The sequence below is a fragment of the Ceratotherium simum genome, chromosome 17, assembly GCF_057802395.1.
Source record: "Ceratotherium simum simum isolate JZ-2026a chromosome 17, ASM5780239v1, whole genome shotgun sequence".
NCBI classification, from domain to species: Eukaryota; Metazoa; Chordata; class Mammalia; order Perissodactyla; family Rhinocerotidae; genus Ceratotherium; species Ceratotherium simum.
Window position 1 is genome coordinate 12311752 of NC_141916.1, and position 27849 is coordinate 12339600.

General features: G+C 47.2%; 1 protein-coding gene across 7 annotated transcripts in view; it reads left to right on the forward strand.

The window, feature by feature from the left end:
- The window catches only part of BAZ2A (bromodomain adjacent to zinc finger domain 2A), a 34479-nt gene extending 8223 nt beyond the window's left edge, over positions 1-26256 (forward strand). For 4 of the 7 annotated variants that reach the window (XM_014786626.2, XM_087442190.1, XM_087442192.1 and 1 more), the window contains 29 exons: positions 7005-7142; positions 8723-9316; positions 9447-9548; positions 10193-10378; positions 10993-11211; positions 11682-12182; positions 12327-12387; positions 13725-13833; positions 14005-14106; positions 14269-14479; positions 16201-16301; positions 16622-16687; positions 16869-17102; positions 17223-17477; positions 17870-18084; positions 18392-18466; positions 18677-18857; positions 18962-19021; positions 19219-19363; positions 19882-20546; positions 20707-20929; positions 21045-21200; positions 21303-21454; positions 21646-21935; positions 22037-22169; positions 22283-22429; positions 22835-23061; positions 23177-23320; positions 23408-26256. In XM_014786626.2, the coding sequence (XP_014642112.1) occupies positions 7007-7142; positions 8723-9316; positions 9447-9548; positions 10193-10378; positions 10993-11211; positions 11682-12182; positions 12327-12387; positions 13725-13833; positions 14005-14106; positions 14269-14479; positions 16201-16301; positions 16622-16687; positions 16869-17102; positions 17223-17477; positions 17870-18084; positions 18392-18466; positions 18677-18857; positions 18962-19021; positions 19219-19363; positions 19882-20546; positions 20707-20929; positions 21045-21200; positions 21303-21454; positions 21646-21935; positions 22037-22169; positions 22283-22429; positions 22835-23061; positions 23177-23320; positions 23408-23573 (5856 nt within the window). In that variant the 5' untranslated portion in view covers positions 7005-7006 and the 3' untranslated portion in view covers positions 23574-26256. The remainder of the gene's footprint in view (positions 1-7004; positions 7143-8722; positions 9317-9446; positions 9549-10192; positions 10379-10992; positions 11212-11681; positions 12183-12326; positions 12388-13724; positions 13834-14004; positions 14107-14268; positions 14480-16200; positions 16302-16621; positions 16688-16868; positions 17103-17222; positions 17478-17869; positions 18085-18391; positions 18467-18676; positions 18858-18961; positions 19022-19218; positions 19364-19881; positions 20547-20706; positions 20930-21044; positions 21201-21302; positions 21455-21645; positions 21936-22036; positions 22170-22282; positions 22430-22834; positions 23062-23176; positions 23321-23407) is intronic. The other 3 variants (XM_087442193.1, XM_087442194.1, XM_087442191.1) reach the window with 2 other exon arrangements.
- Positions 26257-27849: the final 1593 nt, after the last annotated feature.

The window sequence follows — 27849 nt, forward strand, 5'->3', positions numbered from 1 at the left end:
AAAGAGTGAAAGAAGGAGAAAGACTACTTTTTTCTCTGGACTCTTTAAAAGAAATAGAAGTTGATTTTGAGAAAGTAGATATTGACTTCATTTGATACATGATTGATCAGAAAGCTGAATGAAGCAAACCTTTCGTGGCCTTCTTGTAAAATGGATGCATTTTTCTCCCAGAGATGTGGACTTCTTGATATTGACTGGTCTTTTTTTAGCCTCTCCCTAAAGGAAAAAATTTGAGATACAGAGAGAACTAGGAGGGCTGACCTCAGAGCCAGTCAGAAATCTAGAATGCCTGGAGAGGCTCATCTTGCAGTCTTGTGGTTCTGGAATCAGGTGTTGCCAAGAGAGACGGAAAGCTTGTTAGGGTTACTGACTGTGTCTTGCTGCTGTTGACCTTTCTTATCACCTCTGAAGAGGTCTGCTATGTTCTTTTACTGTTAAGAGTGTGAAAGTTAGTCCAATAGTTGGTGTGATGTCTGACCTTGTGTGAGATGTGTGCAGTGAGGCAATAGTGCCCAAGTTTTTAATGTCCTAGGACATAGAGTGAAGTATAAAACTGTTGAGGTATTTCCTGGGGCAAATCTTCCTGATTTGTTTCTTGGGATATGGATGTCCTCATATACCTCATAACCCAAGATTAATACTTTATCAGCATTGTTGCACATGGGTCAGAAGGTGCATTTTTTACCAGCTTGTTGGCCTGCATAATTTTGAAATTTATAAAATTCCACAAAACAACCTGTCTGTGAAGAGCTCTGGAGATTGTTCTTGGATTGGGTCACTGGCAGTAAAAGTAGCATTGTGTTACCGTGTGACTTAGTGTTTTGTCCTTCTCCTAGCTGTAGAGAATAATTAAGGGGGCATTTTACAGACTAAAAGAATAATGTAATCTTTCCAAAAATTCATCAAAAAACTAAACATGAGGGTTCTTAAGAGATGGGTGGTCTCCTTACTTTTGGTCTCCTGGAATTGAGCTCAGCTCTCTATAACCTGCCTCACTAAACAGAATTCTTAACCTGCCTGCTCAGCTCAGGTTTTTTGGGGGGAGGGGGACATCTTCTTGAAGGAAAGGGTGGAGTCCTTAACTGTTAGACCCGAAATTCTGAGAAACAATCAGAGTTGGAAGAGGGAAATAAGCTTGTTACAACCTCAGGAGTGTAGCTTTTAATGTCCTCCAATTTCAGAGACACTTCCAGTCCTCTGACAGTAAAGTGACCAGAGCTGTGGCAGAAGCTAGCCTAGATTATGTCATTCCTTTATTCAGTCAACAAATATTTTAAAACCTACTGTGTATCTTGAGTGTTCAGTTAAATCAAGCAGAACTTGATTTTACTAATTTAGAGCTTAAATTTATTGCCTTTTTACATTCTCACTACTTCCCTGTTTTCAGGCCTTATTTTCTGTACGGAACAGCTGTCTAAAATACATCAAGATTTGGGGCCTTTCTTCCCTCTAGAAATTGTATCTCTATGAAGAATGAAGCTGAATTTTTTTTGTTCTCTGAGAATAGTAGGAGCAAAACCCACAACCTTTATTGAATGAGTAAGCTGGTAGTGGCTGAAAAGATGGATTTATTCATTTGTTCGTTCAATCTATGGGTTCAATAAATATTTCCTTTGGTTTTTTAATGTTTTTAGCACTAAATTAGGTGCTGGAGATATAATGGTAGAACTTAATATGTGATGGTTGCTGTAGAACCTACATAGTTTAGAAGAAATAAGGACGGAGAACAATCATTTGTTCTGAGCAGCCTGGACATGGCAGTTGCCTCTGAGTAGCCCCCCTTAGTATAATCTTCCTACTTTCAGTCATCTTCCTCCTGCCTCACTGTCCTGACTAGGAAAGGGAGTTAAGGAAGGGACATTTTGAGAGTGTGAGCCTCAGTCAGTACATGCTGTAGTTTGGGTCAGAGTTCCTAGGTAAGATTGTTACCAGGGCCATCAGAATGGGCTATCCTGGGGCCGGCCCCATGGCGTAGCAGTTAAGTGCGCATGCTCCGCTGCTGGCGGCCCAGGTTCGGATCCCGGTGCGCACTGACGCCCCGCTTGTCAGGCCACGCTGTGGTGGCCTCCCACGTAAAGTAGAGGAAGAAGGGCATGGATGTTAGCTCAGGGCCAGTCTTCCTCAGCAAAAAGAGGAGGATTGGCGTGGATGTTAGCTCAGGGCTGATCTTCCTCACAAAAAAAAAAAAAAAAAAGAATGGGCTATCCTGACTAGGGAAGAGGCATGTTGATTTTGTGGCTTGGCACTTGGAACTCTGTGTTGGTGTAGGAAGACAGTTTAGCCAGGGAAGGGGTTTTTAGATATAAAAGTCAGAGCATCCTTGTTGGCAGCATCAGGAACTGAGAGTAATGAAAACTTCTGGAACTTCCCCATGGGGCAGCTTTGTATTAGAGCAGGGTTTTTCAACTTTGGCACTATTAATATCTTGGGCCAGATAATTCTTTGTTGTGATGGGCTATCTCCTGTATTGCAGGATCATTAGAAGCATCCCTATCTTCTACTTACTAAATGATAGTAGTATATACCTTTCGACATTACTAAATGTCCCCTGAGGGCAGAATCACCCCTGGTTGGGAACCGCTGTATTAGAGTATGGTGGGTGAATCCAGGAATGTGTAGAGTTGAGAAATATCCTTCATGACATTCACAATTATGGAGCTAAAATGTAGTGGTGTGATTGATTTATTATATGCAAAATTGCATTTGCTGTTTAGTAAAGATAAACGTTTGAAATCTCTCCCGCTTCTTCCAAAAAAATAAAAAATTAGAAACCTCTCTATATGTGGGATTTTGGTATACTATATGGGAAGAATGAACCAAAGAACTGCAGGTACTGCCAAAGTGTCCTGATGGGTGGTGTTAGTGTCTTGTCTTTTGTGTGTGTGTGTGAGGAAGATTAGCCCTGAGCTAACATGTGCTACCAAAGCTCCTTTTTGCTGAGGAAGGTTGGCCCTGGGCTAACATCCGTGCCCATCTTCCTCTTCTTTATATGGGACCGCCACAGCATGGCTTGACAAGCGGTACGTAGGGCCGCGCCTGGGGATCCGAACCTGCGAATCCCTGGCCACTGGAGTGGAGTGTGCGAACTTAACCAGTACGCCACCGGGCAGGCTCCAGTGTCTTGTCTTTCTGGGGGTAGCCTCAGAGGTCTGAGTCTTAGGATTGGTCAGGGCACCTGCAACAGTGTTGAAATCTTTTATATTTATTTTAACATTTTATGTATTCTCAGCCTTTTTCTATTAAACCCATGTCACAGGTCCACAGAATAAGTAACTCTTCAGTTGTAACTGAGAGAAAAGCAGCCTATTTGGCCATTTGGCAAGGGCTTTACTGCTTGAAGCTTAAGGGGCAATGTCTCTTAACTCTTATAAATGAAGCAGAGAGGCTCTTAAGAGATCCATTTACATACTACTGGGACTGGGCTGGGTGCTGGCCTGATTGTACTTCCTGGTCATGAGAGCTGCCTGCTATTCTGGGGGTTGGGCACTGACTGATTTCTTTTTTCATTTGGCCCAAATCCTATTAGTTCAAAGGGAGACACTTCCTTTGCTTTACCCTTCTCCTTACTAGCTCTAGATGGGAGGGTATAATTTACCTTCAGGCTTTATTGTGAAAAGCATCTTGGGTAGGAAGGTTAAAATGACGTGGCTTAGCGGTTAAGTGGGTGCGCTCCGCTACTGGGGCCCGGGTTTGGATCCCAGACGCGCACCGACACACTGCTTCTCTGGCCATGCTGAGGCGGCGTCCCACATACAGCAACTAGAAGGATGTGCAACTGTGACATACAACTATCTACTGGGGCTTTGGGGAGAAAAAGGAGGAGGATTGGCAATAGATGTTAGCTCAGAGCTGGTCTTCCTCACAAAAAAATAAAAATAAAAATAACCCTGGGTTTATTGCTGAGAGGAGCTGTCCACATTTTCTTTGCATTCCCATACAGTGATCCCATTTTTAAGTGACATCTGAAATCAAGAGTCAAGTTGCATATAAGAAAGTCAGGCTGAGAGGACCATCTCTAGTTTTGTAGTATCTCCCATACTCGTAATGGTTTTAAATTATATTTATATTATATTTTGACCTTTTGGACTTGATTATCCTTTTGAAAACTGAACAGTCTCTACTCTTTTTGTCTAATAATAGCTAACATTTATTGAGTGCTTGCTGGGTGACAGGCTCTGTGCTAGGTCCTTTATATAGATTTTCTCATTTAATCCTCACAAGCCCTGGAGGTAGGTACTAAAATTTTTACTAATGGTGAAACTGAGGCTCAGCAATGTTAAGTAACTTTTCCAAGGTCACACAGCTAGTGGTAGTAGAGCTGGGATTTGAATCTAGAGCCCACTGTGTTGTGCTGATCTCCCTGCCCAGCACAAAGAGTATTTTATGTTTCTAGGAAGCTTCTTGTAAATGAAGTGTTTGTGGTCCTGATGACCCTTCAGTAGAGGCTAGTGGGGAAACAGACCTCAGGCACTAGATAACTTCCCATTCCTTTTACTTGTCTGATTTCTGTGAGCCATCCATTTTTTCTCATTAGTATGTAATTTATGAGACAGGAAATGCTGTGCTTTCCCAGAGTAGCAGAGAGCAGGTGATCACTAGTTTCCTCATGGATTCAAATAGAAAATGGAAAAATGAACTGTGGCCTATCATTGAATGGGAGCATATAGTCCAGTGCACATAGGAGAAGAAGGTGTGTGTGTGTCACGTACACCAGGGGAGGTTTAGCTGTGCCTTACACTCGGGGAGGGGAGAGGTGGAGATCAGATGAGATTGGTTCTCCAGGCATAGCATTTCTAGGACTTCTGAAATGAATTACTGCATGTCCTCTTTACCTGTGATGTAAGCTTTGGAAGGAACCTGCCCTAGAGGATTAGGGAATGAACTTTCCTCCTTGATGTCTTTCATTTCAGAAGAATCATTAATCTTATGATTCTTATTTTTCAGATTCCTTACTACTGAGGAGTGGCCCTTAACAAAGGGAAATCCTGGGAGACCCTGAGGTCTTTCTCTAAAGAGACTCATTTTCTTCATTGATGTATAGCAGGTTTAGGTCTGCTGCTTATTCTAGGGTGAAGATGGGAAATCCTGTATGTGAGATGTCAGTCCTAAAAGCTTTTTCTTCTTAAATCAGCAAAATACAAATTGCTTTTGTTTTTTATTTTTTAAAATTTCAGTTAAAATTGATGAAGTAGAGACAATTATGGTATTTAGCCTGGAAAATCTTATAGCTATCATGCCATATACTATACAGGGTTTATATTTCATGATCAGAATTATGTTAGATTCACATATGTACCTAATGGTGTCTAATTGCGTTATCTAGCATATTCAGAAACATGACTCTTGCAGACTTTGGGCAGTGGTCATCTATGTTCTTAACCAATTTATTCCTTCTTTAAAAAGCTTTACTTCTGGTTGTTTTTAAAAAGAGACTATTTTAAAACATCACCTAGGTCTGCTTATTGCCTCATCTTGGGAGTTGATAAAGAAATCTTTCTCCCTGAATTCTTCTGCCCCTTTTTAAAACATAGGAACCCAGGGAGTTGCTTTTTCTGTATCAAGACAGATCATGTCTCTCACATATCAAATTAGTATGCACTTGTACATCATAAGTATCTGATTGATGTGTCAGATTTTACCAGTAATTCTGGCTTCTGCTTCCTATCTTTCTTGCCTCTTCTCTTTGATCTATCATAGTTAAATTTATTCTGATCAAGGGCTTCACTTTTCATCATTCCTAGTAGATTATCACCTCGTATTCAGGAGAGGGTGAAAAGCTTTTTAACCATACTATTCCCCAGTGAGCCGCTGCACTTTACCAATATAAGTATCCAGCTATTCTCTCCATGACCCTTTACATTTAAGCCACAAAACCATATCATTAGGAAGTAACCATAGTAGACATAACAGAATAATATTCCTTGGGACATCCTCTTATTTAATCAGTTTTCCACCTCGGACATTTTTCTGAGCTATGTTCTTGGAGAGTGTAGTAGTTCCCATCAAAAAAGAGTAGAAGTATTGCTGGATGATTTGTGTTTTGCCATTATGGTCACCTTTCCTGAAATATATTCTCCTTTTCAAATCTCTTTACTAAGGTAACTGTACTGTCTTCTTCAGATGTCCAGGGCTATGGATAGAATAATGTGGAAATTGTTGGGGCTGGCCCCATGGCTTAGCGGTTAATTGCGGGCGCTCTGCTACTGGCGGCCCGGGTGCGCACCTACGCACCGCTTGTCCAGCCGTGCTGAGGTGGCGTCCCCATACTGCAACCAGAAGGATGTGCAACTATGATGTACAACTATCTGCTGGGGCCTTGGGGAGAAAAAGGGGAAAAAAAGGAGGAGGGTTGGCAATAGATGTTAGCTCAGTGCCAGTCTTCCTCAGCAAAAAGAGAGGAGGATTGGCATGGATGTTAGCTCAGGACTGATCTTCCTCACAAAAGAAAAAAAAGAATAATGTGGAAATTGTTTAACTCGAGTATAATAATAAAACAAAGCAGGATATATATCAAATATGCTTTTTCTGCCAACACCCACATCTCCATGGCTTCCTATCAAAAAGATGGCTTTGAGAACCTTCTGTGGACCCTGGCAGTGGGACTCTGGCCTTACCTTGAGGGGAAAAAAGCAAAAGGATGGAGAATGTTAAATGTTACAATAGAGGGCTAATATCTAATGTAGAGGGGTAGCCAGGGCTGGGAGTTAAGAGGGTGGGGCTTACACAAGGGGAAGACTCCTTCAGGCTTATATCTTGGTTTTTCTCACTGTTTTGATCTCTACAAGGCTGACTTTAAAAGACTATTTCAATAGAGTCATTACCCAGGTTAGGGGTATATTTCCTCCTCTTCTTCTCTTTTTCAACCTCTACCCTCCCCCTAGAACTTAGGTAGGAGAAGGGTAAGTAGATGGAGGGGAGGGGGCATTCCCTCTAGAGATTCCAGGTGACATAACCTTGTTTAACCGCCAGTATTTTTTTTTCCCCCTCTCTCTCCCCTCCTACAGAAATGGAGGCAAACGACCATTTTAACTTTACTGGCCTTCCCCCTGCACCTGCTGCCTCAGGACTGAAACCCTCTCCCTCCTCAGGGGAGGGCCTCTACACTAACGGGTCTCCCATGAACTTCCCCCAGCAAGGGAAAAGTGAGTGTGAGGGCCACAGGGCCTGGGGAGGGAGTGGGCATCATTCCTTTAGAGCAGGTTGATGGGACAAGGTTTGGCTCCCCTCCGGGCTAGCTGCCTCACAAAGCTCACTTTCCTGCCGGGTGGGGAGGGAGGAAGTGAATCCATAGAACTCCAGGGGCTAGAGAGAAATCAAGTCTCTAAGAACAAGTTCTAGGGGTTTATGGAAGCAACACTTTTAGTTTTGACTTAAGGTTGCAAGGGATTAGAAAAACATACTGGCTTTTTCATTTTAGCCTGCTCTTCTATTAGCCCTGTTCCCCTGGCTACTGCCAGAGAGTGGTGAGATGGCTACGGCTTCTGATAACCAGGTTGGACCCACGAGAGAGAGATAAAGGGCTGAACCTCCGAGAAGCTGTTTTTAAGAGGTTGGAGAAGCCACCCCTAGGACTGGGGATGGAAGAGTTGGGTGAAGGTTGGGATGTGTTTGCCTTTTAGTTTGTGCAGCAGAGAAGAGGGCAAATGCTTGAAGTGCCTGTAGCACCACCTGTCCTTGAGGATAGAAGATAGAGACAGGGAGGGTTTTAATGCTACCTAGTTCCCCAGAGAGAAACATCTATAATTCCAGATGGAAGTGTTGCTGCCAAGATTGGGTCTTTTCCTGGATTTGGCTTATCAGTTGTTCTGTATCTTGGTTCTGCCAAGTACCTCTCTAATCTTGCCTGGGTTTCAGGTGCTTTATGCTTGGAAGCAGAGAGAAGCCCAAATACTTTCCTCCTTCCTTGCAGCAGAAAAATACTGCCACAGGCTTATACTTACCACCTCTCCCTCCTATCCTGCACAAAGGAGTTGCAGATAGAAGCTCCGTTATTTCACTGGAGGACCCCTACCCACCTCCAGCTTCCTTAGTATCTTGGTTCCTTTTATTTGATTGTCCTCCAGTCCAGAGGTTGCCATTGGTCTTGAGAACTGAAGTCTGCAGTACTGGTCATGCAGAGATTTTTCCCCCTGCCTGTTACCCTCCAGTGCCTATGGGGAGGGGCCAAGCCTAGCCTTCTGAGCTGGGATCTTGCTGCTGTGGTGACTGCAAATTCTATTCTTAGCCCAGCACAAAGTGCTGGATCTGCATGTGCCAGTGAGGTGGAGGCTGTCCCTTCTGGTGCCACTGCAGGGCCAAACAGGCACTGGGGAAAGGGCGAGGGGGCACTGCTGGAGAATTCAGTCATGCCACTCCAAGGAAAGAATTCCTCTAGGGAATGAGGGTGGAGAAGAATGCAAGTCACTGTAGGGAGTCTGCAGACAGCTTCATTTAAAAAAATTAAAAGCCCTGAGCATCCGCAGCAGCTAGCTCTCTGCTGGTCGCTCCTGTGGTAGGCAGGAGAGCTCCCCAGCCCCCTACTCAGCAGCAGTTGCTAAGCTTACATCCAGGAGCATCTGGGTTTGGTGTTCCCTGGAGACTGAAAAGCTATAAATATAACAGAGGGGGAATCCCCCTCCCCTTCACCTTCCCTTTTTCTAGTCAGTGCTGTTCTTTTGGTAAAGTTGGTAGAGTTACTTGCATACATATATGTAACTGACCCTTTTCCCTCCTTCTCTGCCAGGTTTGAATGGGGATGTGAATGTTAATGGCTTATCTACTGTATCTCACACTACTACTTCAGGGATTTTGAATTCTGCTCCCCACTCCTCCAACACCTCACACCTCCATCACCCCAACGTGGCCTACGACTGTCTCTGGAACTACTCACAGTACCCATCTGCCAATCCTGGCAGCAACCTCAAGGACCCACCCCTTCTCTCCCAGTTCTCGGGGGGACAGTACCCGCTCAACGGCATCCTTGGGGGCAGCCGGCAATCTTCATCCCCAAGTCACAACACTAACCTTCGGTCTGGGAGCCAAGAGTTCTGGGCCAACGGTACCCAGAGTCCCATGGGGCTTAACTTTGACTCACAGGAACTGTATGATTCCTTTCCTGACCAGAATTTTGAGGTGATGCCCAATGGACCCCCTACTTTTTTCACCTCCCCACAGACTTCTCCTATGTTGGGATCTAGCATCCAGACCTTTGCACCCTCCCAGGAGGTAGGCAGTAGTATCCATCCTGATGAGGCGGCAGAAAAGGAGCTGTCTTCAGTTGTGGCAGAGAATGGCACTGGCTTGGTAGGCAGCTTGGAGCTGGAAGAAGAGCAGCCAGGTATAACTGGGTCCATGAGCTGGGTTGGGAGATGGAAAACGGGCTGTGGGGGGCAGTGGCTTTTTGAGGTGAGGAAAACTTGTCTTTCCAGCTCTCTGCAGTGGAGGCTGATTTGCATGTTGGTGATTAGCAGAGCCAAGTGGCTGGTGTTTTTGTGGCAGCAGCACCAGCTCGCGAGTGGGAGAGCAAATTATTTCAAGCTCATGCAGAGCTGCTGGCCTGGAGAGGGCAGGTGGGCGAGCCCGAAACAGCCCCAACAGATACCCTGCATCAAGAAGGGCTTCTTCCAAAATATAGGAAGGGGTTGGGGCATTAGCAGGGGACATTGAGGCCAATTTGACTTGACTGTGGCAGGGCCAGACTGGCTGCTAAACTGAGCTGATCCCTAGGAGTGATTGGCTCGTGACGGATGGAAGGAAGCAGGCAGAGCATACCATTGCTTGTCTGCTCATAGTTTTCTTTCTTTGTTATTGTTAGCATTGGTACCTGTGACAGTCCCTCTCACCTTTTCCCTCAAAATAGATAAATGCTTAGGTTGCTATTGATTCCAAGTACAAGGGTGACCACCTTGTAAAATTATAGGATGTTTTCTCTGTTTACCGCTTGTTCCCACTGGATGGGGAAATAGCTGAGTATGTGATGGAGTTCTTGTCTCAGACTCCACTCTCCTTTCCCCTCTCTTTATCTGCTGTAGGATTTTACTAACACTTCTCTACTTATTCAGTATCTTGGTGTGATTGGTACCCAACATAGAACTGGTACCCATAAATGCTGAAAGAATGAACATTCCTCTAGCAAAGACTGACTGCCTCCTAAAGCTAAATGAACCACTGAAGGCATTGATTTTCATTTTTGCCCTCTCCTGGGATTTCCTAGAACTGAAAATGTGTGGCTACAATGGCTCGGTCCCTTCTGTGGAATCATTACACCAAGAGGTCTCAGTCTTGGTCCCTGACCCCACAGTGAGCTGCTTAGATGATCCTTCACATCTTCCTGATCAACTGGAAGACACTCCAATCCTCAGTGAAGTCTCTCTGGAGCCCTTCAACACTCTGGCACAAGGTAGGCTTGGAGGGTGGCTCTCTTCAACTCATCCATGCGGAGGGTAGCCAGCTTCTACCACCTGGAAGAGATAGTAAACCACGGAAAGTATTCAGGAATCTCGGGCATTGGGGCCTCCAGATAATCCTGTGGCAGACCAGTTTCATGCCACCGGCCTGACTGGGCCAACTGCACTCTGAGCTGAATTGGTTCATTTCCCAGGTCCTCTCCCAGTGTTCCTTTTGGCCAGGAGCCCTGGGCCGTAATAATTCACTGGATAGGGACTTATTACCACATAGTTGGGCTATTTGGGTTCTCACTAGCTAGAAAGAAAGCATTTGCCAGTGAACAATTACCTTTTACCCCTCTGAGATATAAGAAAGGCCTATTTTATGATAGATGCTAGAATTTTGCATTAGTCTGTGGGTTGGTACAGGGCCAGTGCCTTTCCCTTCATTTCTACTTCAAGCTTTTACAATCCTTATAGCCTGGTGACTTTACTCTTTGAGAGAGAGGGCTGTAAAATTTCCCTAATTTAATATTAGAAAGAACCTTCACACAATGGGAACTAGAATTGGATATATTCAGACCAGTATTTCTTAAGTCTTGCTTTCTGATTTTTCCACTCCCTGAAGAGCCAGTAAGTGGAGGACTCTATGGTATAGATGACACGGAGCTGATGGGTGCGGAGGACAAGCTGCCTCTTGAGGACAGCCCTGTGATTTCTGCTCTTGACTGCCCTTCCCTCAATAACGCCACTGCCTTCAGTCTCCTGGCAGATGACAGTCAAACTTCAGCCTCTATCTTTGCCAGCCCCACCTCGCCACCTGTCCTTGGGGAGTCTGTCCTGCAAGGTAAGTGAGGAGAGGTAGGACAAAGAAAGTCCTTGACCTAGGAAAAGGTGAGAGAACAGTTTCCATAGTTAGGGCCTTAGGGGTGGGAAATCTGTGAGAGCACCTGGCTGGGAGCTGAGGGGACTATGGGATAGTGTATAGGGGGACTAAAAAATGCACAGGCTGCTACACTCTGACTTTTGCCCTGTGCCCAAAAGAACTTGTGAGACTTGGAGTTTGCAGGAAAAAGGAGGCCAAAGGCCTTACTGGCTTCAGGTGAAAGGTATTTCTTCACACAATGACAGCAGCTTTGCCCTTTAACCTTCATGAATGGTTGGGGAGGACAGCCAGAGGCTACTTTTCTTTTTCCAGCCCTAGAGAAAAGCCCTTGAAATAACCCTATTTAGCTTAGTCCAGGTTTGACTGAGTAGAGTCTCTTGTTTTATATGACGCCATTTTTCCTTTACCCATCCTGTCCCTTTGGATTCTAGACAACAGCTTTGACCTGAATAATGGTAGTGATGCAGAAGAAGAAGAAATGGAGACTCAGGCTTCAGACTTCCCACCACCTCTGACCCAGCCGGCCTCTGACCAGTCATCCACTATTCAGCTACATCCAGCAACCTCACCAGCAGTCTCGCCAGCAGCCTCCCCAGCAATCTCCCTGGCTGTTTCTCCAGCAGCCTCCCCGGAAATCTCCCCAGAAGTCTCCCCAGCAGTTTCTCCAGCAGCCTCTCCGGAAATCTCACCCGTCATCTCCCCAGCAGCCTTCCCTACGGTTTCTCCAACTTCCTCAGCAGTCCTCCCACCAGTCTCCTCAGAAGTCTCCTTGACGGCCTCCCCAGTGATCTCCCCAAAAGTGTCCCCTGCAGCTTCCCCAGCAGCTGTCTTCCCAACAGCATCCCCAGCAAACAAGGATGTCAGCAGCTTCCCTGAAACCACTGCTGACCTGGAAGAGATCACTGGAGAAGGAGTCACTGCTTCTGGCAGTGGTGAGTGTCCAGATCCTGTTTTACCCCTAGGTACTTTTAGGAAAAGGGTCTGACCCGTGTGGCATTTAGCCTTTCCTTGTTGGCCTATTGTTTCACTATTTTGCTTGAGCTCTTAATTTGGGTATCCCCTATCTTCCTCCCAAGGTGATGTCCTGAGGAGACGTATTGCTACCCCAGAAGAAGTTCGTCTTCCCCTCCAACATGGGTAAATGCTCTAGTTTGCTACATGCATTGACCTTGACAATTTAATGAGGGACTCTAGGAAGAAGGGAAGGGAGCTCCTCTCATCTGAGATGGGGAGGATGGGCTAGACAAGAATGGATTAAATGACAGTTGTCTAAATGATAATGTTTCTCTGTATGAGATTCCTAGGCTTTCCTTCTGCCTCTCTTGGGGTCTGCCTCACTTTACCTATTCTTGCCTCATCTTGTGACCAATCCGTTTTTCGCTCAGGGGCTACAGCTGTTATTATTTCCAAACCCAGCTGGTGACCCTAGGGCTCAGATCTCCAAATTAGCTAACTTGTCCTATGTCCTCAGAGAAAGGATAGCTGTAAATGAGGAGTGGCTAGTGTGGGGAGTGGCTTAGTCTCGATGAATTGAGATTTTTTTTTTTTTTTTTTGGTGCTCTTTGGAGAGGTAAGGGCAGGAACAGTACATGACCAGAGTGAGCCAGCAGCTGCCATTGAGGGCCTTGTAGGAATAATTCCCATCCTGATCTTCCCTACCCCTGCCCCTCTAGGCAACTGGTGGTCACCAAGTTCTGCTTAAAGTTTTGAGAGAAAGATAAGGCTTAGTCTTAGAATAACGTGTTGCTCAGAACACAGAGTTCTGGGGCTGGCCTGGTGGTGCAAGGGGTTAAGTGTACATGCTCTGCTGCGGCGGCCCGGGGTTCGCAAGTTGGGATCCCGGGCACACACTGACGCGCCTCTTGGCAAGCCATGCTGTGGCGGCATCCCATATAAAGTGGAGGAAGGTGGGCGTGGATGTTAGCCCAGGGCCAGTCTTCCTCAGCAAAAAGGGGAGGATTGGCAGATGTTAGCTCAGGGCCAATCTTCCTCACACAAAAAAAATAAAAAATGTTAAAAAAAAAAAAAAAACACAGAGTTCCTTACTAAACCCCGGCCTATGGAGTTACAGTCAGCAGCCAGTTTATTTTTCTGCTTGCCTCCCCACCCTCTGTCTTTTCTGCCTTTTTTCCCTTCCGTCTTCATCCTCTTTACTGAAAACCCAGTAATTGCCCTGAATGGTGTCAGGGAGGGGTTTTCTGGCTGCTCATCTCACTGACTTTGTAAAGGGAGGGGTGGAGGTCTTTCTGGGCTTGGGCAGTTTGGTGTATCGCTTTACCCTGAGGTCCTGAGGGTTTGTGGAGCTCAGGTCTGCCTTCTGGCCAAGCTTGTGTTTATGCTCCCTTTGCCTCTACATGCAGTTCTAGTGAGACTGATGCAGAGAGGGTCATCTGCTAAGTGGGCTTGGCTCCTGGGTGGCTTGAGAGTGGGTAGGGGTGTGACCTGGCGGCAGGGCCCGTGTGCTTCTCTGGCAGGTGGCGGAGAGAGGTGCGCATCAAGAAGGGTAGCCACCGCTGGCAGGGGGAGACCTGGTATTACGGTCCCTGTGGGAAGAGGATGAAACAGTTCCCGGAAGTGATCAAGGTAATGTGGCTTTCATGGGCTTTTTTTTAAGGGAAGCACAGACTCCTTTCTTGGACCCAAGGGCAGCAGGCTGGCATTGTCTGCTCTGGGCCTGTTCTGCTTGTGCTGTTGCTGGCCAAAAGCATAGTAGGGCTATGACTTCATTAATGCCACTTTACCTCCTCCTCTTAGTACCTGAGTCGCAACGTGGTACACAGTGTCCGCCGTGAGCACTTCAGCTTCAGTCCCCGTATGCCGGTTGGAGATTTCTTTGAAGAGAGAGACACACCAGAGGTGCAGACCCAAGGGTTAAATATGCTTTCCCTGAGCAAGGTTTGGTGGACAAGCTGCAGCTGCCTCTTGTGGGGTTTGGAGGTTCTGGGACACTGGGTTGAGAGGGCCTGGTGGCTTGCACTGACTCCTCCCATTGTAACACAGTTTTCCTCATTACCTTAGGGCTTGCAGTGGGTACAGCTCTCAGCAGACGAGATCCCATCCAGGATTCAGGCAATTACTGGGAAACGGGGCCGACCTCGAAATACTGAGAAGGCCAAGACCAAGGAAGTCCCCAAGGTGAAACGGGGCCGAGGTCGGCCACCCAAGGTCAAAATCACTGAGCTGTTGAATAAGACAGACAACCGCCTCCTAAAGAAATTGGAAACCCAAGGTACAGTGGTACTCCTTTTTTTTTTATTTTTACTTATTTTTAAATTATTTTATTGAGGTCATATTGGTTATAACATTGTGTAATTTCAGGTGTACATTATTATATATCAGTTTCTGTATAGACTGCATTGTGCTCACCACCAATAGTGTAGTTTTTATCCACCACCATACATATGTGCCCCTTTACCCTCCATTTGCCCACCCCTCACCTCCTTCCCCTCTGGTAACCACTAATCTGTTCTTCTTGTTGATATGAGTGAAATCATACAGTGCTTGTCTTTCTCTGTCTGGCTTATTTAGCTTAACATCACACCCTCAAGGTCCATCCATGTTGTTGCAAATGGGACAGTTTTGTCCTTTTTTATGGCTTAGTAGTACTCCATTGTGTGTTTGTGTGTGTGTGTGTGTGTGTATACACACACAGTGGTGTTTCTTACTTTGGGATTCTGCTTGCTCTATGAGGCATCTGAAATGTGGATGAATTGCGAATGCCTGGGTTTTCCAGGAGCCTGACTGACGTTATCTGGACCGAATGAATCTGAATCACCTTTCCCTCCCTAGGGAACACCACTAGGGTCCCAGCACTTTTTTGGTACTTCTTTAACAACGAGTTTCTTCCTCTAGTTGCTCTTACTAGTAGAGTCTTGGGCAGTCTGCAGATGTAGTTATGAGAGGAGAGGGCTCTCATGTCTGTCTTACCATCTTTCAGCTCCTTACTTATCTTACTGGTTTTGGTTATACATTCTTACTTTACTCATTGCCACCATTACAGAGGTTCAGAATTCACATCTGAATCCAAAAGATAATTGGCACTGTTTTAGTGAGATAGACGGGTAGGATATGTCTAATTTTTCAGTAAATACTGCATTTACCCTGATATAGTATGAAGAATTTGAAGATTTGGAGTCTTCTGACTCATTCAGAGTTCCAGCTCTAACAGATTCTGACTGTATTGACCTAGAGCAAGTCACATATATTTTAATAGAAGCCTGTATAGTGGTTCATCTGCAGATAATCTCTGTCTAACTTAGAGAATTGTTGTACAGCTGTGATGGTGGTAGTGTTTCTGTGCCAGAATAGAATAGATACTATCATATCAAAAACATCAATTCTATAACACTCTACTGTTTACAGAATCACACTTCAATATTCAGTCTTCCAAAAGGGAAGAAAGTCAGATCTTTTAGTGGAGCAGGATATAGGAGCTGAGCATAAGCAATAAATATATCAGTGTTGATCTGATTCTACTGAGGTGTCCATTACCTACGCCTTTTCTTTCTGGTGCAGTCTTGGTTAATCAGTGCTTCCAAATCTGGAGTCCTCCCTCTTTCCCTGGCAGTTTGCTTTTCTCTTTCCTTTTTCTGTCCTAAAATCAAGCTGTGGGTTGCTGTCCTTGTCAGTAGCCTGGGAGAGAGACAGGCTACAAGGCTTCTCTGTCATTGTGGCCTCTAGGACCTCTTCTAAAGCAGTCCCGTCTGTTCCAGGGCTGGTGCTTCTGGACAGGAGATACCATTTGAGTTCTTTATGCTAACCCCATAGCACAAAGAGGAGGGGCCTCTCCTACATTTTTTTCCCCCAACATTTTATTACATATACTTTAAAAAGAAAAAAACTTGTAGTTTCTTCAGGGAGCTGCTTGGGAAGCCAGCTTTATGAAAACATGTTGTCTGGATACTGGAGATCAGTCTGCCTGCCTCTTCATTTTCGTTTCTGCCCTCACAGAAACGCTGAATGAGGAGGATAAAGCAAAGATGAGTAAAATCAAGAAGAAAATGAAGCAGAAGGTACAGCGGGGAGAGTGTCAGACTGCTGGCCAAGGACAGGTGAGGGACACTGGAGAGATTACACAGTGGGTTGACTTTTCCTACAACCTGCTCTGTCTTTTCTTCCTTCTCTCACATCTGCCTCCCCCCATGTAGCAGCATACCTTCATTACCTGGAATTTTGGGTGGCTTGATTTTAGAGAACTGGGCTTGTTCATGAATAATGTGGGCATGTCCAGGGTGAGAGAATTGATCCATTGCCAATCCCTCATCCCATCTCTCACCTCTCCTCCCCAGCACCCTTGTCTGTTTTTGAATCCTAGCCCAAGCAGAGATGCTTTCAGAGTTTGAGGAGAAATGACTTCCCTTATGGTTTACAGGCCAGAAACAAGCGGAAACAAGAGACCAAGAACTTAAAGCAGAAGGAAGCTAAGAAGAAATCCAAGGTAGGTGCATGTCCACAAGTGTAACTTTGAAGTCGCCAAACTGATTTTGCAAGACGTGGGGGTCGTTCTTGTTTTATAGTCACGTTTCTGGGCTCAGAGGTGGGGAGGATGGGAACCAGGGAAGGGTGGTGACTAGAATCTTTATGGTACTCTTGGTTCCTCTTCTCCCTTGGGTGGGTAGGCTGAGAAGGAGAAGGTAAAGACAAAGCAGGAAAAACTGAAGGAAAAAGTCAAGAGGGAGAAGAAGGAGAAGGTGAAAATGAAGGAAAAGGAGGAGGTGGCCAAAGCCAAGCCAGCCTGTAAAGCAGATAAAACCCTGGCCTCACAGAGGCGCTTGGAGGAGCGGCAGAGGCAGCAGATGATCTTGGAGGAGATGAAGAAGCCCACAGAGGATATGTGTCTGACTGACCACCAGGTAGTGAGGGGAGAATAACAGGTCCCAGGTCCTGGAGGGGCCAGTGGTGAAGACATTTCTATTAAAGGACTTGCCTTCCGGTATGTTTGATAGAACCGCCTACCACTTTTCCCCTTACAGCCCCTGCCTGACTTCTCACGCATCCCTGGTCTGATCCTGCCTAGTGGGGCCTTCTCAGACTGCTTGACCATTGTGGAGTTCCTGCACAGCTTTGGCAAGGTGCTGGGCTTTGACCCTGCCAAAGATGTACCTAGCCTGGGGGTCCTGCAGGAGGGACTCCTGTGTCAAGGCGACAGCTTGGGCGAGGTGCAAGATCTGCTGGTGCGGCTGCTGAAGGCTGCCCTCTACGATCCTGGCTTGCCCTCTTACTGTCAGGTGAGGTCCTTTCCTAGGGCAGGTTGGCAGGGCCTGGGATCCAGTGCTTTGTCTCAGTTTTGCTTTCTCTTTAATTTCAACACATGAAAGCCCCTCCCTAAAGTGATCAGGACAAGTGAAGGGAGATAGAATTTCTTTCTGTTTCTGTTTTCCTTATATTTTTACCTTCTGTTTTGTTCTCTTCCTGACATCCCTCTGCTTACTTTGTTCATTTTCCTTTATTTTATTCCTTTTCTTTTGCACCTTTTGTCTTCTCTCATCTTATCCTAGCAACTTTCATTGTCTTCCTTAACCCCATAGTTCACTCCTACTGTATTTTCCTGTCCCAGATTCACCCAACTTGAGTTGTTCCTCTTTTTCTCTTAACTTTCATTGTGCTCTCATCCAAACAGTCCTTAAAGATCTTGGGGGAGAAGGTATCTGAGATCCCACTGACAAGAGACAACGTGTCTGAGATCCTGCGCTGCTTCCTCATGGCATATGGAGTGGAGCCAGCCCTCTGTGACAGCCTGCGCACCCAGCCTTTTCAGGCCCAGCCACCCCAACAGAAGGCTGCTGTCCTGGCCTTCCTGGTGCATGAGCTCAATGGCTCCACCCTCATCATCAAGTGAGGGGCTGGGGGCAGGGGGGTTTCTTCTATGCCGTGGTCAGAATGGGATGGGGGAGGGCTTTAGCCATCTAGAAATCCTAGGTGATGTCTGTCCACTGCCATGCTCTGGGGATGCTAGAGTGATTTGGGACTGAATCTTAGTGCCTTCCCTGGGAGAACCTAAGCCTGCCTCTGCTGTTCATCCAATCTAGGCTCTAGGCTGAAACTCCCTGTTCAGCTGCAGCCCCTTTGCCCTTGAGACTCCCTTCTTTTTCGTGTGTGCTGCCACTTCTACCTCAAAATTCCATTCCCTATTCTCCTGCAGTGAGATTGACAAGACTCTGGAGAGTATGTCCAGCTACAGGAAAAACAAGTGGATTGTTGAAGGACGGCTCCGGAGGTAGGGACAAGACAGAGGGTAGGGCCCTGAGAGAGAAGAGGGAAAGGGTGACACATAGCCAGGACTTTTGCCTGGAACTCGATGTCCTTAGTCCCTCCCTGGGGTTGGGAGCTTACCCTAGCGCTCAAGATGGCTTAGATTCCGGGTGTTCTTTTTGGGGCAGTATCACTTTCCTCACTACTTTTTCCCTTAATCTTTGTCTGTTTCAAGACTGAAAACTGCTCTGGCCAAGCGAACTGGGCGGCCTGAGGTAGAGATACAAGGGCCAGAGGAAGGCCTGGGGCGGAGGCGCAGTTCTCGGATCATGGAAGAGACCAGTGGCATGGAAGAGGAGGAAGAGGAGGAGACTATAGCAGCTGTCCATGGCCGTAGGGGTCGAAGAGATGGAGAGGTACTAGCCGCAGACCAAGAAAAGTGGGAGTTGGAAAACAGATTATTTCTCTTCTTGAATCTGATAATTCCCTTTCTCTCGGTGTCCACTTGTTTCTTCTCCAGGTTGATGCTACAGCATCTAGCATCCCGGAGCTGGAGCGCCAGATAGAAAAACTCAGCAAGGTATTGTGCTTCTAATATCCCAGGAGCTGGAGATGTGGGCTGGGCGAGAATTGATCACCTTATGAGTTGGGCCCAGATGGTACAATTTTATAGGGAAGCTGAGAGCCCTTGCCCTTCTTCCATATACTGGATGAAGTCACCATTACCACCCTGGAAATGTGTTTTTTATTCATCTTCCTTTTCCACTGCCTACCTAGCGTCAGCTTTTCTTTCGCAAAAAGCTGCTTCATTCATCCCAGATGCTTCGGGCAGTCTCCTTGGGTCAGGACCGCTACAGACGCCGCTACTGGGTGTTGCCCTATTTGGCTGGTGTCTTTGTGGAAGGAACAGAGGGTTGCTTAGGTAGGTGTGTCATGGGAACCTGAATTGAGTCCTATCTAACAAAAGTTAAACAATTTCTTTTCCTCTGCCTAGTTGTCTTGGGCTTGTTCCATTTTATGAGAATTGGTATAGCATGGTGAAGAGCACAGGCCCTGAAGCAGACTGCCTGCCTACCTGCTGTGCCCTTCACCAGCCGTATGCTTCAGTGTCTTCATTTGTAAAATGGAGATGATAATACTATGGATACTTCATAGGGCTATTGAGAGAATTAGAGTGAGTTAATACTCTTAGAATAGTGTTTGATATATAGTTGGTTCTCAATAAATGCTGCTTTATGATTATGCTGCTGCTGATTACTTGGGAGAACATTGTTTCCCCAGATACTGTGTCCATTGGCGTATAAGCTCTTCCCAGTGGAATCTCAAAAAGGGGGAGATTAAGTCCAAGAGGAAAAGAAAGCTTATAGCCTACAGTTGATACACATTCTTTTTCCCCTTATATATCAGTGTGTGTCTTAAGCTCTTCACTTCTCTTTACAGTTCCTGAGGATGTGATAAAGCAGGAAACTGACTCCTTGAAAGTGGCAGCCCATCCAGCACCCAGCCCAGCCCCCTTCTCTCTGAAGAGGGAGTTAGCTGGCTCCAGCACCTCCACCAGTTCTCCTGCCCGGGCCCGAGGCCGGCCTCGGAAAACTAAGCCTGGGTCTATGCATCCTAGGCACCTTAAATCCCCTTACAGGGGTCAGGGTTCAGAACAGCCGCAGGCCCAGCTTCAGCCTGAGACTCAGCCCCATCTTCAGGTTCAGACTCATGCCCAGCCTCAGCCCCAGACCCAGCTTCAGTCCCACACTCAGTCCCATAATGGGTTCCTGGAGCCAGAAGGCTCCCCTTTGTCTCTGGGTCAGAGCCAGCATGACCTCAGCCAGTCAGCCTTCCTGTCTTGGCTAAGCCAGACTCAGAGCCATGGCTCCCTGTTGAGCAGCTCAGTCCTCACGCCTGATAGCAGCCCCGGAAAACTGGACCCGACCCCGTCACAGCCCCCAGAGGAGCCAGAGCCTGATGAGGCAGAATCCAGCCCTGATTCTCAAGCTCCCTGGTTTAACTTCTCAGCCCAGATACCCTGCAATGCTGTCCCTACACCACCCCCTGCAGTTTCTGAGGACCAGCTTACTCCTTCCCTCCATCTACCTGCCTCCTCCAAGCCAGTAAGTAGCAGGAATTAGTGGTATGCACTGTACTTCATCTTGCCACAGGCTCCATTGCCTGGCTGTGGGCTGCTACTGAAGTTGGCGGAAGGGATGGGGCCACTAGGGTCCTGTAAACATGAAAACACCCTCATCCCCTTATGTTTCATCTCATTCACAGGTGAACAGACCCAGTGCTGCCAACCCCTGTTCTCCAATGCAGCTCTTTTCCACCCCCTTGCCTGGGGTGGCCCCTAAGAGGCGAGCAGGAGACCCTGGAGAAACACCACAAAGTCCCACAGGGCTGGGACAGCCAAAACGGAGAGGGAGACCCCCTAGTAAGTTCTTCAAACAGATGGAGCAGCGTTACCTAACACAGCTGACAGCCCAGCCTGTCCCCACTGGTGAGTGACCTTGGGTGGACGGGGTAAGAGTATAGGTAGGGGTGGTATCTAATGTGGGCCTTGTGATTCGTAGCTGGTCCCTGCTCCCCACCCCACACACACAAACTGTTCACAGAGATGCTCTCGGGCTGGTGGTGGATCCGAGATCCTGAGACACTGGATGCTACACTCAAGGCCCTGCACCCCCGAGGCATCCGGGAGAAGGCACTTCACAAACACCTAAACAAGCATAGGGACTTCTTACAGGAAGTCTGCCTTCGGCCATCAACTGGTAAGATAGATATTGTGACCTAGCCTGAGCTGAAGAGCCCAGGGTAGACGTCGAGTTGCTGCTGTGGACAATGGCCTAATGGGCCTTGTGCCTTCTTCTCAGATCCCATCTTTGAGCCCAGTCAGCTACCTGCCTTTCAAGAAGGGATTTTAAGCTGGTCCCCCAAAGAGAAGACGTATGAGACAGACCTGGCTGTGCTTCAGTGGGTAGAGGAGCTGGAACAGCGGGTTATCCTGTCTGATCTGCAGATTCGGGTACACTGGGGCTGGCACTGGGTAGGGGGTTGTTGAGGGGAGGGTATTAATCTCTCATACCCTGTTGTGAAGTGGGGATCCAGGGTTTTTCCTAAGTGACCTCCCATTACTCTAAATGGGTCACACTTTTTTCTATGCTTAATTTTCTTCCTGTACAATGAAGAGTTGATTATTCCTCTCTCCCACTGCAGGGCTGGACATGTCCTAGCCCAGACTCTACTCGTGAAGACTTGGCCTACTGTGAGCATCTGCCCGACTCCCAGGAGGATATCACCTGGAGAGGTCGAGGCAGGGAAGGTCTGGCACCCCAGCGTAAAACTACCAACCCTCTGGACCTGGCTGTGATGCGGCTGGCTGCCCTGGAGCAGAATGTGGAGCGGCGGTACCTACGGGAGCCCCTCTGGCCAGCTCATGAGGTTGTGCTGGAGAAGGCCCTGCTCAGCACACCCAGTAGTGCCCCCCAGTGCACCACTACAGAGATGTGAGTGACTCCCCCCACCCCCCCATCATTGGTCTTGGGGAGAAGGGATACGTTTAATGGATCCTGCTCCTTATCCAAAGATCACCTCTGTCTCCCTCCAGATCATATGAGATCACCCCTCGTATTCGGGCCTGGCGCCAGACGCTTGAACGGTGCCGAAGTGCAGCGCAGGTGTGCTTGTGCCTGGGCCAGCTGGAGAGGTCCATTGCCTGGGAGAAGTCCGTCAACAAAGTGGTAAGAGGCCAGAGAGCCTGGGAAGGCTGAGGAGGCAGCCAGCCAGGGTGGGCGGGGTCACTGGCAGGCGGAGGCTTGAGGGCTCACCTTGCATCCTCACAACCTTGGTCCAGACCTGTCTAGTTTGCCGGAAGGGTGACAACGATGAGTTTCTTCTGCTTTGTGATGGGTGTGACCGTGGCTGCCACATTTACTGCCATCGGCCCAAGATGGAGGCTGTCCCAGAAGGAGACTGGTTCTGTGCTGTCTGTTTGGCCCAGGTAAGGCTTTTGCTCTCTCATTCCCACTCCCAAGCAGAAGTCAGAGATTTTCTTTCCCATCCCATTGACCACCAGTCCTGCAAATATCACTTCCTACCATGCCTTTAGACTCTCCTTGCAGAGAGTTCCAGACTAGGTGCTAGGAGACCTGGGTTCTCGTCCTTCTTTGGACAAGTCGCTGAACTTCTATAGCCTCTGTTGCTTTCCTCTGTAAAATGGGAATGATTATACTCTTCCTTTTACCTATCTTACAGGATTATGTAAATAAATTCACACATGCTGGCTTACACATGCAAGTATTTTGAAGCCTCAGTCACACTGAGACAAGTAGGGATTGTCATGAACTGGAGGGCAGTCAGAGTGCATCTCCAGCTGTTGCTGATCTTATCTTTTTTCTATCCTCAGCAGGTAGAGGGAGAATTCACTCAGAAGCCTGGTTTCCCAAAACGAGGCCAGAAGCGGAAAAGTAGTTATGTGCTGAACTTCCCAGAGGGTGACAGCCGCCGACGCCGGGTACTGTCAAGGGGCCGAGAAAGCCCAGCAGTGCCTCGGTACTCAGAAGAAGGGCTGTCTCCCTCCAAGCGGCGGCGCCTCTCCATGCGGAACCACCACAGTGATCTCACATTTTGCGAGTGAGTTGAGTGAATTCTGAGGACAACTGGCTCTATCTTTGCCAGAGTCAAGGGCCGGGAGGGGTCAGTGTATTTGCTTCCTGAGATGCAGCCATCACTATCCCTTTAACAATAGGATTATCTTGATGGAGATGGAGTCCCATGATGCAGCCTGGCCTTTCCTGGAGCCTGTGAACCCACGTTTGGTGAGTGGGTACCGGCGCATCATCAAAAACCCTATGGATTTTTCCACCATGCGGGAGCGGCTGCTCCGGGGAGGGTAAGTAGACATTGGCAACTCTCCCAGCTCCTCTGACACTGCTGTAACTCCTGCCCAGCTCACAGCTCTGCCTCCACCCCTGCCCAGGTACACCAGCTCAGAGGAGTTTGCGGCTGACGCACTCCTGGTCTTTGACAACTGCCAGACCTTCAACGAGGATGACTCTGAAGTGGGCAAAGCTGGGCACATCATGCGCCGCTTCTTCGAGAGCCGCTGGGAGGAGTTTTATCAGGGAAAACAGGCCAATCTGTGAGGCAAGGGAGGTGGGGAGTCACACTGTGGCATCTCCCTTGGCCCTCCAAACAAAAAACCCTGCCATTCTTACCTGCTGATGCTGCCCTGGGTCCAGACTCAAGTCAGAGGCATAACCCTGATTTTTGACCCTACCTTTGGCAGCACTTACATCCTCTTACCCCTACACCCCTTTCTCCCTTTCCTCCTCTCACTCCTCAAATAAGAGGGGCAGAGATGAGATCCTTCTGGACTGAAAGCCAAAAAAAGAAAGAAAAAATAATTTTTCCTTTCTGTTTTATTTCCTAATTAAAAATGAGGAGGAGGAAAGAAGTCCTTACTTCCTCCCCCCAGCTTCCTCTCCTTCCTTGTACATGCCCCAGCATTCTGGGGCTATTTAACAATAGCAATAGTTCTAGTGAATGTGTGAAACCGAGAAACACTCTGTACTGTGTGTGGACCCGCAGTGACGGCCAGTAAAGTGGACTTAACTCCTAAGTGTGTCGAGCCGGACACCGGGCCCTGAACATGCTGCTTCCATGTTCAGTCCCTTCCCTGCTTTTCACTTTCTCTCTCTCATTTTTTCCTTTTCCTTCCTCTCCCCTCTTTCAGATTTTCTCTCATCCAATAATGTAAAACTATCTTGTACGGGTTCCTCCATCCATTTCCCCCAAATCTTTTTTTCCCTTCAAAGGAAAAAAAAAGTTCAGAGGTCCCTTTCTCTCTGTCCTCATCTTCCCGCCAATAGCTATCCCCTCTATAATGTTGGCTACTCCTCACGCTGAGTTTCTAGCCTTTTCTAAAACTCAGTAGCTGGGGAGAGGGCAGGGAGGCACCCTGGGCCTTCTAGCCTCCTTCCCTACTTCTTACCCAAACCTCCCTCTTGGGAACTCCTCAGGGACAACTACTGCTGAGCTTGGGCGTATCCCCAAGATAGAGGCCAGGTAGCAATTGACTGGCCTCAGAGAGAGAGAGTCTCTGTGTGTGTGTGTGTGTGTGTGTGTGTGTGTGTGTGTGTGTGAGAGAGAGAGAGAGAGAGAGAGAGGATGCTGTGATTGTGCCCCTGTATTGTTTGATGGCATCCATTCAGTTTCCCCAAGTATGTTTTTTTATTCCCACCTTACCCATTGTTACAAACCATCACTTTTTTGTCTTTAGGAAACCACAGGAACAGTTTTTCTGGGTACAAGGCTGTGTGTCTCCTCTCTCTCCCAGTCATTTCTGTTCCAGCCTCTTCAAACTGTGCAATCTTTCAGCAGGAACTCCCTCTCCTTTCAGTAGCTTTGAGTCTTAAGCTTTTGCAGGGAGAGGGGTAGAACTGGATCTTTTCCTAATCCCATGAGCTTCTGTGGGTTTAGTTGTGCTTTCCTTCCCTTATCTACTTCATACCCCGGGACCCCTTCCCCAGCAGCAGAGACCCCGGAGCACAAGAGAGTAGGGAGGAGGGGTTCTGGCTCCTCCACTGCCCTATGTGTGACTATGCCCAAGTTAAGCCCCAACATGTGAGAGGAAAGCTGCTAACTCCCAGCTCTAGCCACGGGCCCCTGGCCCCCTGCTTTCCTGCTCAGCAGAGCCCCTCCCATCAGAGATTACGGGTACTTGCACTGGGGAGGTGGCTGCTGGCTGGCCCAAGCGGAGAGCTGAGGCATCTGAGAAATGTTCCATTGGTGGGGAGGGGGTACCGGGTGAGGTGGAGCATTTCTCCTACTTCTGGCAGCACTGACTGGCCACTGAAGGGGGTAGGGGGCAGTGGAGGTCCTGGGGCAGCCCCTTATTCCTTTATGCCCCTTCTCCCCCATAGCCTATTTCTAAAGTCGCCTTTTCTGTCAGATAAACCTCAAAACTTTTAATTTTATTTGAGATTCCTTTTTTTTTTGCTTTTAAATAAGAGGTGGATTGAAGAATATTTGAATTGACTTTATATTATGCATAAATATTTATATTTTATCTAAATAACTGCGCTGTAACAAACTTTGTGTTAGTCAGACGTTTGGAACTGTTAAGAGTTGGGGGCTCTTCTTGTTCCCCATGACAGTTCTCCCCTGGTATAAAATGTACTAGATTAATTTTATTGTTGGAGGCGAGGTGGACGGGGGAGTGAAATCTCAACTGTTCCTGCTTTGTGTTCCTCTCCCAGCTCCCTCTCTTCCCTAGGGACCAGGCACTCTTAAGGTAGGGTAGAGTCCTAGCCTCAGTTTGAAGAAGTGGGGCCTGAAGGGGGGTGGGGTGGGGCATGATCAAAGGGGCCATTTCTCACTTTTCTTTCCTCATCTTCACTGCCCCTTGAGCTAGGTGGATTTTTCTCTTCTTGACAAATAAGAGTATTTGGTAGGGAAGGCAGGTTAAAAAAAAATAACAAAACCCACCCCCTGCCCCTTTGTATCCCCTACCCCTCTCAGTCTGGTAACAGGAAGAAACCACACCATCAACACCAACAAGTTACCAATGTTCCTTTTACAACAAAAGGGACTTGACTTTTTATATAACCAAATGTGGTGTTTTAGTGACTTTTTGATAATGTACAGTTTTTTGTGAATTTAAATTTATTTCTTTCTATATTTTTAGGACCAATCTCATTTTTAATAAGGTTAAAAAAAGGAAAAAAAGTCTAGAGAAAAAAACTCCTGTTTTTGCCATGTGATGTTCCACAAGTGCAGCTGTAGAAAAGTGCTTGTCAGTTGAATAAAAACCACATTTGATAGAGATTCAAAAGACTCTGTGTATTTATCTTCCCTTCAATGTAGTTTATCACGTTTGCAAGGGGAAGGTGTTAGGGTGAGTATGACTGGTTTGGTGTAGGAGACAGCAGGCAAGGGAGCAATATGCTCCTAAACTTCCAAGGTGTATCCTATCCCTAAACCTCCAAGCTTGGCCTTTCCTGTGCAAGAAGCATCAAAAGCAGAATTTCTGCTTATGTGGATGGAATAGGTTCTTAGTGCTCCTGGCTGAGGTGCTAGAGCAAAGTGGGATTCAGTGTGCCCAGTTCCTGCCTTGTGAGACATGGCCTTGGCTTGCTAAGCTGCCACTTGTGTTCCCGTAGTAGCAAATATGGGCCCTGTCACCAACTTCCCAGCTTCCACCCATGGATAAGACACCAGGAGGTAAACTGTTGTGTTTTATTTTAAAACAAAAGTTGAAATAAGACAAAACGAAGTTCTACCAAATTGTAGGGAAGGAACATGAGACTATCACAGGTCAGAAAAGGAAGAATAAGCTAGAAGGGAGGCACTGGCATAGACACGGGAAGAGTACAGAGTATAAAATTTTTCTGGATAAAGAAAATATATAAAATGTGTTTGAGTATAAATTAAATTTAATTCCTGGGCCGGCCCCGCGGCTTAGCGGTTAAGTGCGCGCGCTCCGCTACTAGCGGCCCGGGTGAGGATCCCGGGCGCGCACTGACGCACCGCTTCTCCGGCCATGCTGAGGCCGCGTCCCACATACAGCAACTAGAAGGATGTGCAACTATAACATACAACTATCTACTGGGGCTTTGGGGAAAAAGGAGGAGGATTGGCAATAGATGTTAGCTCAGAGCCGGTCTTCCTCAGCAAAAAGAGGAGGATTAGCATGGATGTTAGCTCAGGGCTGATCTTCCTCACAAAAAAAAAAAAAAAATTAATTCCTGTCCAGGGTGGTAAGTGCATGCAAGAGAGCACTCACCACCCAAAAAACGTGTCTTGGGGGGATAGTAATGAGGCAAGAACTTTCTTTACTGAGGCTGAAAATCTCCTCCTCCAAGCTGGACGTTTTGTTCTGGTGAACCCTCTAAACTAACTGGAACAAGGTAGAGAAGGAACATCCTCTTCGAGCCCTAGAGAAATTACAAATGCTAGTGTTCCCGGGGGTGGCTCCCAAGCATTAGTTAATCTCCTAGGCAGTCATGACACGGCCTCCCCTGCTGGCCTACCACAGCAAGACCTAAGGGAAGAGTTCACACTATGCTAGGGTGATTAATGAGCAAAAAAATCCCAAAGACGACATTCTAGAAGTAGAAATAACCAAGTTTTTGCATTTGATCATGAGCCCTGTCTAGCCCCCAGCTTCCTAACCCTCATGACGGGAAGAAGAGAGTAAAGGATAGATGTAAACCAGGTGCTTGTGTCCTTGCTGAATTGTGAAATTGTGAGGTAGATCTGTAACAAGGACAAGGAAGTTCTGGGATATGCTTGGAGAATGAAGGTTTATTCAGAACAAGTGGATATGCCAGGGAGAAAGGACAGTGGTAAATGGCCTGAGAGGGGGCCTAGCTTTCTCACTACTACAGTCATGTGGGGACCACCCTAGGGCAGTACAGG